The sequence below is a fragment of the Oryzias melastigma genome, linkage group LG7 (assembly GCF_002922805.2).
Source record: "Oryzias melastigma strain HK-1 linkage group LG7, ASM292280v2, whole genome shotgun sequence".
NCBI lineage: Eukaryota > Metazoa > Chordata > Actinopteri > Beloniformes > Adrianichthyidae > Oryzias > Oryzias melastigma.
Genome location: NC_050518.1, coordinates 1,828,963 through 1,844,506, shown reverse-complemented (window position 1 = coordinate 1,844,506; position 15,544 = coordinate 1,828,963). Strand labels below are relative to the sequence as shown.

The 15,544-nt window shown below is 38.3% G+C and overlaps 1 protein-coding gene across 4 annotated transcripts in view; it reads right to left on the bottom strand.

Moving 5' to 3' along the window:
• Positions 1-15,544, bottom strand: part of LOC112159312 (oxysterol-binding protein-related protein 2) — a 30,390-nt gene that overhangs the window by 3,208 nt on the left and 11,638 nt on the right. Inside the window, exons 1-10 of one of the 4 annotated variants that reach the window (XM_024293322.2) lie at positions 15,464-15,528; positions 13,942-14,266; positions 8,590-8,716; positions 8,062-8,137; positions 6,696-6,830; positions 6,102-6,199; positions 5,836-6,018; positions 5,647-5,754; positions 3,625-3,714; positions 1,772-1,898 (exon numbers count right to left, since the gene is read on the bottom strand). In XM_024293322.2, the coding sequence (XP_024149090.1) occupies positions 1,772-1,898; positions 3,625-3,714; positions 5,647-5,754; positions 5,836-6,018; positions 6,102-6,199; positions 6,696-6,830; positions 8,062-8,137; positions 8,590-8,716; positions 13,942-13,978 (981 nt within the window). In that variant the 5' untranslated portion in view covers positions 13,979-14,266; positions 15,464-15,528. Of the gene's footprint in view, positions 1-1,771; positions 1,899-3,624; positions 3,715-5,646; positions 5,755-5,835; positions 6,019-6,101; positions 6,200-6,695; positions 6,831-8,061; positions 8,138-8,589; positions 8,717-13,941; positions 14,267-14,463; positions 14,485-15,463; positions 15,529-15,544 lie in introns of those variants that run through there. The other 3 variants (XM_024293323.2, XM_024293321.2, XM_024293324.2) reach the window with 3 other exon arrangements.

The following is a 15,544-nucleotide window of genomic DNA, read 5'->3' as shown; positions in this document are numbered from 1 at the left end:
GAAATTTAGTGAAAAATTAGGAATTTGAGAACAAAAAATTCCTTTAAAAAAAGCAACTGGAGACTTGGCCCTTAGTTCACCCATTCTTTGGACATGTAAGACTTTACCCATGGCAGATATAAATGCAACATATTGAACATCATGTACCATAAAAACTTCAGCTCGGGTGAAAATCACCCGGCAACAGTGCTCTAGGGTTAAGGAACGTCATGAAAATGGAACATACCATTGTAACGTGTGTGGTAAGTCAGTGTACGGGGAAGTATTTTTTAAGGATAGTGTAAGTGAAACACACTTTCTTTGCCTGCAGCTTTGGGTGAAACAACCCACAAGTGAGTCAGCACTGGGCTTTTTTTGTGATAGAAATTCCCGAGAGCCCTCACGATCACTTCCGATGCTTTTAACTGCCTTTTTTAGCTAGCCAAGATGGAGCGACAACGGTAAACGGATAAAGTCAAAGAGCAGCTCCACGTCTCTCATTACCCTGGGCTCCCATGGCAAGTGTTACGGCCAATGGTTACGGCTCCGATGCGACCGCCGGCGTCTTTACATAACTTTAAAAGTGCGAGAGGAACCTCCACTGCATACTATTACGTCCGACCTCTGCCATCTGGCCTCTCCGGCGCTCCAAATCCATTTCAATGGATTTAATTTTTTTTTAAGTTGGCACTACTAACACCTAAATGGTAATAAATGGCGGGTTATCGCGTGAACCTACGTGAGTTCTGAGCTTCGTGAGGTCGGCAGCAGAGCCTGTCGGACCTGAGCTGTAACTCTTGCCTCGGCTGATATTAGGATCCCAGTTTGCTGTTTTCATTGGAAGAAAGTTTATTTTAGCTTGTTCTTGTTTTTAAATTAAAAATGACCAGTGAGGCCTTGATGTTAAAGGCTTCAAAGACAAATGTTATTGACTTTTTATTCTTACTAATGTGTGTTACATTAGTGAATACAGAATCAAAATAAATAAATTCAACCATATTCTTTATTTTCTCTTTTTATTTCATGAGATGCCAAAAAAACATTGTACTTGGCCCGCAGAGTGAAATCCCATTTAGACTCTGGCCCTTTAATTAAAATAGTTTGGGTACCTCTGTAATAGAGCCACGCATTAGTCCAGGGGTCTCCTACCCTGTTCCTCAAGGGCTACAGCCCTGATTGTTTTGCAGCTAACCCTGCTCCAGTAGATGCTGATTAGTTGGACTGAGTCAGCCCAGTTTCTGATTGACTGAACACACCTGATCCAGGTGAGCAGCAATTACCGAAGCTGCAAAACAAGCAGAGCGTTAGCCCTTGAGGAACAGGGTTGGAGACCCCTGCTCTAGGTCTTAGTAAGATACACATTCTGGCTCCTTACTGACCGAGCACACATGCCGAACGTGTAGGATGCCTACGCAAACCTCACTCCGGTTGTCTAATTTCCTCATTTCTAACAGCCAGGATGTATACGGTGCCACACACTGCTTTCACAGGGCACGTGATTTGGAGGGAATTAAAAAATAAAAAAAGGTGTTGCCCCGACCTGTCACCCGCAGCATGCCCATAGGAAAAAAAAACTGAGCAGTCTCAGTCTTAATATATTGCACAGCTACCTGCTTGCACCATACAGGTCGGCAGTCAGCCGTGTCCACCCATAAGGGAAGCTATAATGCTTTAGTTTACCATTTTCCACTGAAAATCACACAAAAACCTGAACAAAGGAGGACCATTAGTGAGGAATTTTAAAACAATCACTTTGATCAGTGACTTAAAAAACAGCCAGAAAGACAATTACCCTCACATTTCTGTGCTTCTTGTGATCTCCTTTCTTGTCCGATTTCTTGTGAGTCTCGTAGGCCTGAGGGTCCACACTCCACATGCACTCGGTCCACTTCCCGTAGATGACACAGTGCTTCTTTTTACTGGACAGAGAGCGGATGAGCAAGAAGAACAGGAAGAGGAAGTTAGGGGGGAGGAAAAGGATGGGATAGAGGACGAAATTAGACAAAAAAATAAAAAATAAGAGAAGCAGGATACAAAAACAGGAGGCAAGGAGGAAAAGAAGAGCAGCAAATTTCACATCTTTTAGAAAAACAAGGCCGAATCTGAATTCTTCCCCTTCCCCCTTGCTTTAATTGTCCCAAATTGCTCTTTTAAGGGTAAAACATGGGGACTTAGGGCTGTGGATCCCTCTGCTGTGAAGGTGATCCGCATCGCGCTGTGCCGCGTGTGATCTAAAACAGTGGTCCTTAACCTGTTTTCAGGCCATGGACCAGTTTAAATTGGACTAGATTTTCATGGGGCAGTCTGAACGGGGCTGAAATTGGTATTTTGAAGCTTCTGGTTTATGAAAATCTATTTTCAAAATAAAATGCTACTACAAGAAGTTTAGTTTAAAAAAAAAACATTTTTATGCAGATGATAAAGATTCAATTAAACAAAGTTGTTGATTTGTAGAAATCAACAAAAAAAATAGAAAAAAAACTATAAAGGAAACATTACACAATTTTTCCCAAAGATTGCCATTTTAACTTTCAATCCAGACTCCAATTATCTTTGATTGATCATATTTTGTCTTTATATAAATCCTCATTCGTTGTTTTTTTTTTTTTTTCAAACACAAAGGAACATTTTCTGTGCTAAAGTTTCGAACCTAATTCAGTCTTGCTGTAGAAAAATTCTCAAATGTCCCTTTTTTAAGTTTCCACAAATAAACAACTTTATTTGATTGAATCTTCGTTCTCCACGAAATGTTTGAACTATATGATAAAGATTTTCTCTTTAACGTCAAAGTGGAGGCTAACAACCAGTTATAGCTTTAGCTAAGTCTGAATTTTAAGATGTGATGAATAAATATAACATTGATGCAGCCCATAGAAACTGGTATTTTCTAAATATAATATAAACCTGAATTCACCTCGTCTACGACTTTATTATCTGTGTGTGTGAAACAGTCGAGTCCGTCACCACGCATTAGCCAGAGCGGTTTCTGCCACATAAGAACAACAGTCTCAATAATTCTGTGCATCAAGGAAAACTCCTGATTTTGTCTGTAAACAGCAGCTTCATTTTCCTTTGGAGTCGAAGGCTCTTCTTCAATTTCCTCACTGATTCTTTTCTCCCCAAAGAAACTTTCCACATACGTTTTATTGTTTAGTTTTTGTATTTAGCTTTGAGCTACTAGCTTAGCAGTCCAGGTAGCCATGCAGCTAGCCGCTTTAAGTCACATGACCTAGGCGGATGTTGTGAACAGAATCTGGAAGTCTTTCAAAATAAACTAAACAGAAATAATCTATGTCAGTATATTTATTTTTTTTTTTCTGTCTGTGGCCCGGTACCGATCCACGGCCCGGGGGATGGGGACCACCCTAAAGCACAGATGTTTACAATTAAATGTAAGGAATCCCTTTTTGTTTTAGCATGACTGATAAAAGTTATAAAACTGACGTCGTAGTGTTTTCCCACAGCTGGTAGCTACACGCCAACGAAGATGATTGGCAACTATTGATGACATCATCAAGGGTTAGTAACGTCCAAATTTAAAGACGGTACTTTTCCCTAACTTTCCGTTTGAAGGGCTAAATGTCGAGTTAGGGAGAAAAGGTTTAGGGAAAGAGGAGGAGAACTTTTTAATGAGTGCAAACCAACTTCTTGTCTTGTATGTATCCTTCCACTTTGTGCAGCTCTTTGCCGAACATCCCACATGGTTTGAAATTCAACACACACTTGTCTCCAGTTCTATAGAGGAACAACAAACAGTTGTATTGATTAGTATTTGACATTCAATAGACATTGATCTTTTTTTCAGAGGAGCAAATATATAAAATATATCCTTTAAGAATACCGACGTCACTCCATTCAGCCCTTACATAAAAGCTATGTTCTCGTCCTGGATGTTTGTTACAATCAGTAACAATGAGAAACCGCTTTACAATAAATCTGTTCAACCATGTAAATGCGGCGCACACGTGACGTGGCTTCACCAGGTAAATAATGGCTAATAGGGGTGGTGATGTTCTTTTCAAGCCCCACACTAAGCAAGCAGTAGTCTCAATTCCTACATGAAACAATGAGAAATATTAAGTCAGGGGCGTGACAGGAATGCTGAAAAGCTTGTAAGTATCAGTTGTGGAGACTGTACCGTGTTTTATAAGGTCCACTTAAAAACCTTAACTCTTTTCAAAAATCGTCTGTGTGTCCAATAATCTGGAGCGCCTTTCATGTGTACCAAGTTCCAAAATCTGTAAAATGTTCATGTTGTGGAAGTCTCCGCTCGATTGACTGTTGGACCACTTCTCGCTGACACAGCAGCGCAGGATGATCACGCTGTGAGCATTTTGAGGGACACAGGTGGGTCCAGATATGCCGTTATTTATTATTTAAAACTCCACGCAGAAATAAGACATTTCAACGCATGTATGAAACATTCCTCACAGACAATTCAGACCCCGCACTTCTCTGCTCCTGCCCGTGACTCCGAGAGACTGCGAGAGACCGTGCGAGACTCAGAGAGAGACGGCGCGAGACAGCACGCAACTGCACGTGACCGCGCAACACTCCAAGAGGAACCCAGAGAGACCCCGAGAGACTGCGCAAGACCGCGCGAGACTCCGAGAGAGACGGCGCGAGACAGCACGCGACACTCCAAGAGGAACCCAGAGAGACCCCGAGAGACCCTGAGAGAGCGCGAGAGACCGCGCAAGACCGCGCAAGACCGCGCGAGACTCCGAGAGAGACGGCGCGAGACAGCACGCGACTGCACGTGACAGCGCAACACTCCAAGAGGAACCCAGAGAGAGTCCGAGAGAGTCCGAGAGAGCGCGCGAGACCGCGCGAGACCGTGAGAGACCGCGCGAGACTCCGAGAGAAACCCAGAGAGACTCCGAGAGACCCGCGAGACTCCGAGAGACCCGCGAGACTCCGAGAGACCCGCGAGACTCCGAGAGACCCGCGAGACTCCGAGAGACCCGCGAGACTCCGCAAGACCCAGAGAGACCACACGAGACTCCGAGAGACCCGCGAGACTCCGAGAGACCCGCGAGACTCCGAGAGACTCCGCGAGACTCCGAAAGACTCCGAGAGACTCCGCGAGACTCCGCGAGACTCCGCGAGACTCCGCGAGACTCCGCGAGACTCCGCGAGACTCCGCGAGACTCCGCGAGACCTTGAGAGAGCTTGAGAGACAGCTCAAGACTGCGCGTGATTGCGTGAGACAGTGTGAGTTTGAGTGAGAGTCCGAGAGACTGTGTGAGACTGAGAAAGACTGCACATGTGAGTGTGTGACAGCGTTCGACTTGCGCGACACCGCTTGACTGTGCGTGACTGGGCATGACTACGCGTGTCTGCGAGAGACTGCGCGTGACTGAGTGAGACTCAGAGACTGTGAGAGTGAATTCAGCCCTGCTAAATAGTGTTTGATCACGGTCCATGAGGTCCCCTTCAGGAAAGGAAGGTTCCCGGTGCCACCGGAGGACAAGCAAAGTAGAGAACATGTATTTGTTTGTGGGAGCGATGGATGACAGACAGCGCACGCTTTTACTGAGAGGTAGCGCCGGGCGAGTTATGCCAGCATGTGTGAAGGGATTGTTGACTCCTGGGCTAAAGATCTGCTATAACTGTCAAGAACCTTCATGATTCGTATTTACCAGTGGTTCAGAAAAATTCAATCACCTGTGGTTGACTATTTCCACCGTACCATACTGCTCTATCCACAGCTTCCCCAGGATGATGTTGTGCACACAGCAGTAAGGGTTGCTCCATGTGTAAGCTTCTTTATGTCTAAAGGAACAATTACAGTTTCAATAACATAGCGGGAAAAGCAAATGTAAGTTGTGTCAATGAAGCTTTTTGTTGCCTTACTTTATGATCTCTAGTGTAATAGTCCCTTTAGGTTCCGCCTCAACACTCTTCCCCCAAAACTTGAGTTTGGGATAGATGGAGCCGTGGAAGACAAAGTCCCCGGCCAGACCCTCAGCGTGGAAGGCACTGACGGGAGGATGGTGGGACACCTGCTCCGATATTAGCCGGAAACCCTGCTCCTCCCTGTGGAAAGTGAGACCACATAACGGGAGTGTCAAGACAGGAAAAAGAGCCTCAGGAGAGGCGGTGTGTGGATCTTTGTGTACCGGACAAGTTCATAGGTTTCTCCCAGCAGAGGGTTGAAGGGTTTTCCAGTTCTGTCCCACTGAGATGCAACTGCTGACACGGCAAAAGCAGCTACTGCCTAACACACAAAGACAAAGGATTTTAGTATTCAGCAAGTTGGGTCATGTTAAAAAAAATAATAAAAAAACACTCTTAGGTCTGTGGAAAGTCAGTCTGCATTCAAACTGAAGTGAACCACACCAGAGTTCATCTGCAGATTCCTTTATTCTCAGGAGAACTGGGATGTTGTAATCTGATGATAAATTAGATTACAAACTAAAAACAATGCAGGAAATAGAGCTATTTTCTACCTCGATTAATTAAAAATTAATTAAAATTTTAATTTATTTAACACCCCCTCCAGAAAAAAAAAAGAAAAAAAAAAAAGAGTCAACTAATTTATAAACTAAAAAGTGTAAACTCTTAATTAAGCTTGTTTTTTATTGTTGGGTTAATGTTTTTATCCATTATTGACCATTAGATGATTAAAAAACTTTTTCTTTAATGAATTATGGCCTCTGTACTGAAATGAAGTCAGTCGTTGTGGTCAGGGACATATTCCCGGCGTCTCTGACCTGCATGCGCTCGATGGAGTCGGACAGCGAACAGGCTTTGTTGATGAGGTAAGTGTGTTCCATGTACTCCGTCATTCTCTGCAGAAAACTCAGAGGCTCATTGAAGGCAATAGGCATGGTGATCTTGGACAGTTCCTGAAGAAAAAACACATTTTATCACTTTTCCAGTTCTGACAAAATATATAGAGTGCTGTTTGTAGACAACACCCAACTTAAGATATAGAATTATGGTGTGTGAAGTTAAATGGTCATTTAATACAAATACATCATATTTGTTATACAACTCCTTAAATATTGAATGTACGAAATAAGGATAAACTTTAATTAAACACTTTTAATCCAATTTTCTTTTTTTTTTTAATTGATAATAATAATCACAGGAAGTAACTAGAGATCCTTCAACTCCATCATTTTTTTTAATTGAATACATAAAAATTAGTAAAATATTGTATTTTTAAATTAATGTATAAATAGCAATTCTAAATGTTTACCTTATAATATACGAAATACATTTGAAAGAAGACTCATCTTAATTTTAAAAGGACATTCCATTGTCAAATAACCCCAATTTAAAGCTCAAATTAAAGACATTTTTGTTTCAGTACAGAGTATCAGATTATGGAGTGATCTTAAAACACACATCAGACAGTCTATAACAAATGTTAAAAATGTAATATTCCAAAAATCATTTTGTCTACATTGTTAAAGTTACACTATGCATTTAAATGAAGGAATCCACATGTTGGTTTTCAGTCTCTGTTGTATTTTTTCTTTTTGTTTCTTGTTTTGAGAGAGAGAAAATAAGTTTAATAGTTAAGTAAAATGGGCAGAAGAAAAACTAACAAGTTTTGATTTTATATTTTTGTGAATTATCATTTATTCATGTTAGTGGAGTGACTAGTGCGTTTAAAATTAGTACACTTTTTTTTTTTGATAAACCAGCAGTTGGCATTCAGGATATTTGTGCATAATGACTGGTTCTGCTGCTGTTTACTTCCATGATTTGATCAAAAATAATCATAGTTTTAAAAAATTTAATTTTCAACAAGAAATGTGAAACAGTGAAGTTTCAGACTGACTCAGATATCAAAATTAAAGCCTTTCTTTAAGCTTTTTTAGGGTGCCATTTACAAATTCAGTGATTTAAGACTTTTTTAAGACCCTGCAGAAACACTGGAATGACATTTTAAAAGCAATAAAAGTAAAAACATGAAAGTGAAAATGAATGGAAACAAAGTACGTTAAAATATTTTTCAGAATGCACTTCAAATATTGAATTCAGACTAGGATTTCTTACATATGCCAATCTAAAAGTCATGTACAGAGTGTAATTAAAAACTATTTCTCAAATTCACAATAACCTTACCAGTCCAATACATTTCTTTAAGATACTCCAGACACTAACAGTGTTTCTGGAAAACATGGGTGCAGGTAAGGCGGTTCTGGGAAGAAAAAGAAAATAACTTCAATATTTTAATTGCCATTGTGTTCTGAAAAAAAACTGTACATTTTCTGAAAAGAAAACAAATATTACAAACAAGTCCACATCTTTTATTTTTAAGATGTACATTTCAGTAAAAAAAGAATCGTATTGAGTGGGAAAAAGCTTCTATGATTGAGTTTACTCATTTAGATACAACACATTTTCCTCATTTCATTTTGAAGAAGAACAAATAAAAACTAAAAGTAGACAGTGACAGTGACAGAACAAAAGTGAAAAGGCAAGCAGACAATGAGGAACAAATTCTCCTCATGCCTCTTGTCTGTGTCAAAAAGTATCATCGAACTGACTGGGGTGACAAAGCCACGAGTCCCTTTGTTTCAGCAGTAAACTTTGGTTTTGTTTTATTCCGTGAAAACAAAGCCGACAAGCGCAGCAGGAATGTCGTCGTACCTGTGTTTCTTGATGCCGTTCTTGTGTGGCACGGATCCATTGTTTCTGTGACTGCTGCATTCGAACGGCTGAGCATCTTTGAAACTGGCCTCCGACACCCCCTCGTACGACTCATCTGAATCCAGGCCTGCAGACACACGAGACAAACACACTTCACTTCAGTCCAGAAACAAATCAACATTTGGTGAATCCTCTTGAGCGCAAAGTTTGCCACATTTGAGCGTTCCAGAGGGCGTTCGCATTCTGCTTTGCATGAGGGACTTCAAACCCCAATTTGACTTGCAAATTTTTGCGATCATCTGGAACAGATTACACTGTAATTTCTAACCAAAAACAGCAGTGGATCATCCTTCTGTCTCTATCAAAATTCTGTTTTCAGCTTAAACTTACTGCCTGTCAGCTTCAAGATTGATTTTAAGACTCTAGTATTTAAATGTCTTCATGGATCGGGACCTTCCCATTTACAATCGGATCTCCTCGGTTCCTCCAGAACTCTCAGATCCTCTGGTTCTGCTCTCTAAGCTGAACCCACTATGAGAAATCGGACTCACAGCGACCGTGGTGTAACATACCCGAGGATATGAGAGTTTCTGCATCTGAGGAGATATTTAATAGCAAATTAGACTCGTCTTTATACATTTTACATAATTCATTTATTTAGCTTATTTGTTTTTTTTTATGTATTTTGAGGCTTTTATGGTTTATCATTTGTACATTTATTAAACTTTCTATCTTTTATCATATACAGCGCCTTCTCAAACCATTTTTCACAGCATCTCCAACCATCTTATGTTTGTCTTTTGAATGCTGTTGTTTTTAAATCTATTGTTTTTATGACTTCTTATTGCTCTAATCTATGTTTATTATATGTCTTAAGTCAAACACCTTGTATTAAACATTTGTTAATAAAAGATACTCTATAAATAAAGTGATTGCTTGAATTCCTTAACCGCAAACATGTTCATAAAGTGAAATTTTGTTTGGGTCAATTTTATGGGGTCAAATCAGGATCAGCTTAAAGTGAATGAAGAATTGAAGAAAAAAGAATGTTGAAAGCAGCTTTAAACTCAAAAATACAAGTTGAAAACTTTTATTTAATAAAAAAAAATTGAACATTTGAAAAAATAATTTTAAAAACTTGAAAGAAATATTGAAAATATGAAAAAAAGTACATTTGAAACTTTAGTAAATAAAAAATAAAATTCAGATATTCGAATTTTGGCTGCTGAGTTGATCCTAATTTAACATGGGGCGGAGCTTTGAGCTCATTGGCTACCAGGACATGTTTCCCATGGGGGGACAGAGAGGACTCCTCATTACACATTTTCTACACTTTTCTCTGACAGACATGAATATTTTCACACTTTTGTCTAATTTTTTAACTCTCACTGTTCAAACTTTCGTAGAAAGAATAAGTCTACCATGAGGATGAAAACAATCTAATCTCGATGAAGACTTATGTAACGCTGCCTTGCTGCACGAATCTGCGTGAAAAACGGCATAGAGGAGATTGATGAACAAGATCAACAGCAAAGTCGCACTGAATAAAATCCACCAAACAGCGAGACTGCAAAGGTACACCATGATATTAGCGAGGGGAAACTGCACAGTAGTGATACTGCTGTCAATCGAAGTGGAGTGACGCAGGCGGCGACATAAACAGTAGTGCTGCCACAAACGATTATTTTAATAGTCGACATCACAGATTATCTTTTCCGATTAGTCGACTAATCTGGTCATGTGAAAACTGGATGTAAAGCACACATCTTAACCATCATTAGCTTTAAACTAACTAAAAACTGCATATATAGCATTACCTGTAATAATGCTAGTGTGAGTGCTGTAAGCTGAATTTAGCCACTGAAGATGCTAGCGCTGATAGTGGAAGATGTTGAAATTGTTAGTTGAAATTGCTGAAGCTAATAGCTGACATTGCTGAAGCTGATAGCCAGCTAAAATATTATCTAAATGCCAAATTAGCCTAAAAACTGAGAAAGCCTTAAAACTGAGAAAGCCTAAATTAGCCAAAACTGCTAGCATGTAACTAAAATGTTAGCTAAACTCCAAATACGCCTAAAAACTGAAAAAAACTAAATTAGCCAAAATAGCTAGCATGTAGCTGAAATATTAGCTATTACCTAAAAAAAACATTAATAAATGCCAAAGTAGTCCAAAAAGTTAGCAGAATGCCATTATAACGTTCATCTATACTACACTCCGACTCCATATAATATAAAGTAACGACTAATCAACTATTAAATTAGCCGTCGACTATTTTAATAGTTGATTAGTCGACTAATTGTGGCAGCCCTAAATAAACTGACAACCTTTGGAGCAGAAAGACGTCACATGACCATTACCTCTTAGGGAATCTTGGGATGCATTTAACGTTGACAGGTTCTCATTACACTTCTTTAAATGAAACACATTTCATTTGTGGTGTATATTTATTATAAAAAGCCACTTTTTGCATGGGGTCTTTAATATTTGTGGCACATAAAACAGTGATTTATATTGGTCTGTCCTGGGTCTTCCCCTCCCTTCGTCTGAACACAGCTGCCGTGGTCTCCAACAATCCCTGTGACCATCATCAGAATGACGAGGCTGAATGAAACCTTAGCCACTCCCTTCAGTCACTACTGTACATCCTCAAAAACAGTGACGGGCGGAGCTGAAAACGAGTTCAGCTTAAACATCGACTTTAAATAGACCTGAGTTCACCTTTAGTCTGGAGACACACACCCACACGTGAGGCGTTTAGGTGTGGATCCCCTAGAGGCGCACAGGTCAGAGTGGAACTCAGGTGAGTTCAGCTAAGATCATTCAAATTTGAAGAGACAAGAAATGAATACATCAAAATTATACTACAACTTTGTGAATTTGTGCAGTAAGATATCACAACCATATTCATGATAAACCTTTAACATTAATTACCCTTTACTCAGAAACGGTATTACACAAGACTCCAAATAGGCAAACATTAGATATTACACTAGTTATGCAGCTCACTATGTCAATATTTGTCCACTAATGGGAACAGAAGTCGCTCAGAAACGGGGATTATAGTTCGGTCAAAAACCTAAAGCCATGAGGGCGTTTTACAGAAGGTCGAACGTTCACATTCTGTCATTCTATGAAACCTGAAATACTCCCCAAACCTCTGCGTAAAAAAACCTCAAACTCTGTTGCAGAAGAGCAGCAACTTATGAAAAATCTCTTTTTAGAAAATCTTTGACCAGAAATCAGCCAACATATTCAACCACTATGGAGAACTTAGAGGGATCGGCACGTAAACTATTATAGCATATTAGAAAAATACAAACAAAACAAGCTGTATTTATGTCTATAAGGAAGTTCTAAATCACAAGACAAGCCATGTGCTTTTATATTGAAAATCCTCAGAGGGAAGACGTTTCTACAAACAAAATTAATCATATTAATACATGTTATACAGCCAAATACATCTATATCTGAATGGTAATATATCTGAAAGTTAAGATCTAACTTCTTCTTCTTCTTCTTCTAAGATTAAACTGTGTATGAACCTTAACATCATTCTCAAATTTAACAAGTAAAGCGTGAATCATAACATGAAATTCATCAAAAAAGATCAGATTTTAACATTTCTAGTAGCAATATGTCACAAAAAAAGCAACATTCTAAAAAGTGGCTTTTTTAGATAAAAAAAAAGACCACAAAGGAAACAGACTTCATTTATAAAAGTATAACGAACCCGTCAATGTTAAGGTGCAGATTAGAGGTCATAACAAACTGCACCACCTGAGGCTAATGCTACAGTACATATGAATGAGCTTGTGTCCGTTTAAAATCCCCCTCCGATGAAAATCATGTTTCTTTTTGTTTTTAACATACATGTGTGGCGTTTTTCTTATAAAAGAACACATGTAATAAGAAATCATTTTATTTTTGCATTTCCGAGTATTTCTGCTTTTAAATCTCTGTGAATCTGCTCTGAGAAACCAATGGATTGGATGTATTGCTCGATATTTTTATGTAGCAGCGGTTACGATTTACACTAGTGAGACACAGAACTATTATAATCATACAGGGGGGATTAGGGGCGGAGCTGCTCAGCTCAGGTCCAAAAGCCACGCCCCCTCAGAGGAGATTTTGGAATCAGAGGCTTCAGATCAACATGAAAAATGGCTTTGTAAGACATTTAGGTCATGGAATTTTGGTTAAAAACTTAATAGTCCTAAAAACTACTGAAATCTGCTTTTTTGAATAACAAAATTGTCATCGAGGGACTGTAAGTAGTAATAAAACCACAAAGTCACACAAAATGTCTCCAAAATTAGAACAATAATGCTGAAGGAACAGCAGAAAGATTACATTTCATTCCATTTTTTAAGCTTTATTATATAAAATAAATTACCCATAGTGCCTTTTTTTTAACCTTTATTTAAATTCTTGGTTGAGAAAAATAAAAAAAACATGAGGATTTCAGGGTAAAATGGATTTATCGTCTTGTGTTTTCAAGAGTAAAACAAACTTTACAATTTTCAAGGCGTTCTCAAAATAACTCATCACATCCACCAGTTAGGTCATCCATAAATATTAAATTAATCATGGAGCTCAGATTATATTCCAGCAGGAGCACAAACTTCAACAACAAAGATTGAATTACTATCAGAGGATCATATTCCTTCAAAAAGCAACTGTCATGTTTGTTTGTTTTTTTTTGCTTATAATAAGTTTTACTATTTCAAAAGATGTCTTGATGTTTTAAACATGTTTATTTTATTATTCTTTTAACCATTACAACTTTTTAAATATTTGAGAACAGAAAAATAAAGTAACTTATAATAAAATGTATTGCCTCAAATTGCTTTTATTTTGTTGCTGTATTTTAAATATTCAGAACAGAAAACTTTTACTAAAAGCAGCATAAAATTCAACATTCAAAATCAAAGTGTGCAAACCTAAAACTTTATGATTACACAGACAGAGACGGCGCATCATTAATCGGAACTGTAAACTGAAGCAAAAATCTGTGGAAATGGAAAAACAAAACAAAAAAGTTTTTAACTTTTTGGTAGCATAAATTTTTCAGGACGCATCCCAACAACTAGAGAAACATTTTTTAGTAATTAATCTTTTAAACTGCAGACTTAAATTGTTACGTTTATGCATCATCTTTAAATAAACAAATTGAGCTATTAAGTATTTTTCAATACTTTGTGGTTTCATGATTTAAATGTTTTTCAGAGAGGAAATATGTTTGATTTGAATAAAAAACAAGCTAAAATGCTGAAAGCCGACACACCATAACAAGTAATCAAGCAAAGCACCAGATAAACAGAGAATGAACGAACCATGATGGGTACCCACCTGTGACGGCGTCATAAAACTCGTCCTCATTGCTCATCTTCCAGAGTCAGAACCAGCCAGCTGTTTGCTACAGATTCTCAACTTCTAGCACATGTTTCTTTAGCCGGTCCGGTTCTTCTGAGGGCCGACCTTCTGAGCGAGTGCGCTCCGGAGCGTCAGCAGGTTGAAGGAGAATCTTTTCTAAAAGACGAGCCCGATGTCAGGCTGATGATCCCGTCTGTCAGTCAGATCAAAGCAGCTTTTCTGTTATCTGAGAGCAGTGAGCAGGCTGGGGGGGTGAGGGTTCAGGCTCTGGGGCGTTGATGACTAAAGGAAAATGAGTAACCTGTAGAAAAAAAGGAAAAAAATCTTAAAAAGAATGTACATTTCCATCGGAGACATCATTTCCCACTTATATTTCATAGATAAAATGTCACCAAAAAAATATTCAGTTTACACTTTAATGTAGGTGTATTGACATATCTATGTTTTTTCTTTTTTAAAGTCACATGACCTAAAATCCTCAAGGTAATGTCCAACAACCTGAAAGCAGAACTTCTGCCGTGTCTTTCGGGCCATCGAGTGCAAACAGAGCTATCCAGAGCTCCAGTTACATAACGGGGGCGCCCCGTCACCGCAGTTCTGGGTCTTTGGAACACCACCCGGTCTGTTAATGCTGCCAACATTGACCTTCAGGCACAAAAACGCTCAGCTCAGTCTGTTAGAAAAATATCAACTTGAACTTTTTAACAGACTAACTCAGTTATTTAGTGTTCAAAACCTATCAAGAATGAATTTTAATCGCATGGACAATAACTCAAATACTTCATAATCATATGTGCTTTTAAGAGAAAAGTTAATAAGAGCAAAATTGATATAAAATGTCATGTATTGTATGTACAAGTACAAACATGTATATTTATGATTACGAGTAATTCATATTTTTGATATTTATAACATTCACATCAATCAAATCTGCCTTTTTAGGTATAAAATTGTGTTTAATAGAGAAGCTATACGTGAACATTTTAGATTCTCTTTCTGCACCTACTTTTTTTTATGTTTTTCTGTACATGTTTTTGTAATATGTTGTATAAGTGCAAATAAATAAATAATAAATGTGTATGTGCAAACTGTCCATTAGTTGGTTGTTTTTGTGGTATCAATAAGTCAACTGAAGGTAGAACATAAAATTATCAGCCAGAAAAATGGGAATACAAAATCAGAACAATATAAAGTCACTGTGGTGAAGCTAGTTGTATTTTTGGACTATCAAATCCTTGATAACTGCTAAAACATTTGGTTCTGACAGTGACAGGAATACAAAAAAAAAAAAAAGTGTTGCTGCAACACCTTTTCATCAGGTTAAAACTGCTTGTAAAAATGTAAATATTTGATGCAATTCATAGAAAAGCTCAAACTTTCTAAGAATGAGTCACAAATTTATTTACAATCCCTGGCAGAATATGTTTACAACTCATTAAATATATATATATAAAATCAAAGTTAGATATTCCTGAATATCTGCAGTAAAACAACATACCTGGAAAATAATTGAATCCACAAACATTTTACTTGACCAGTTGTTCCGTTCATACTAGAGACGGGAAGCAGAGAACAGTTC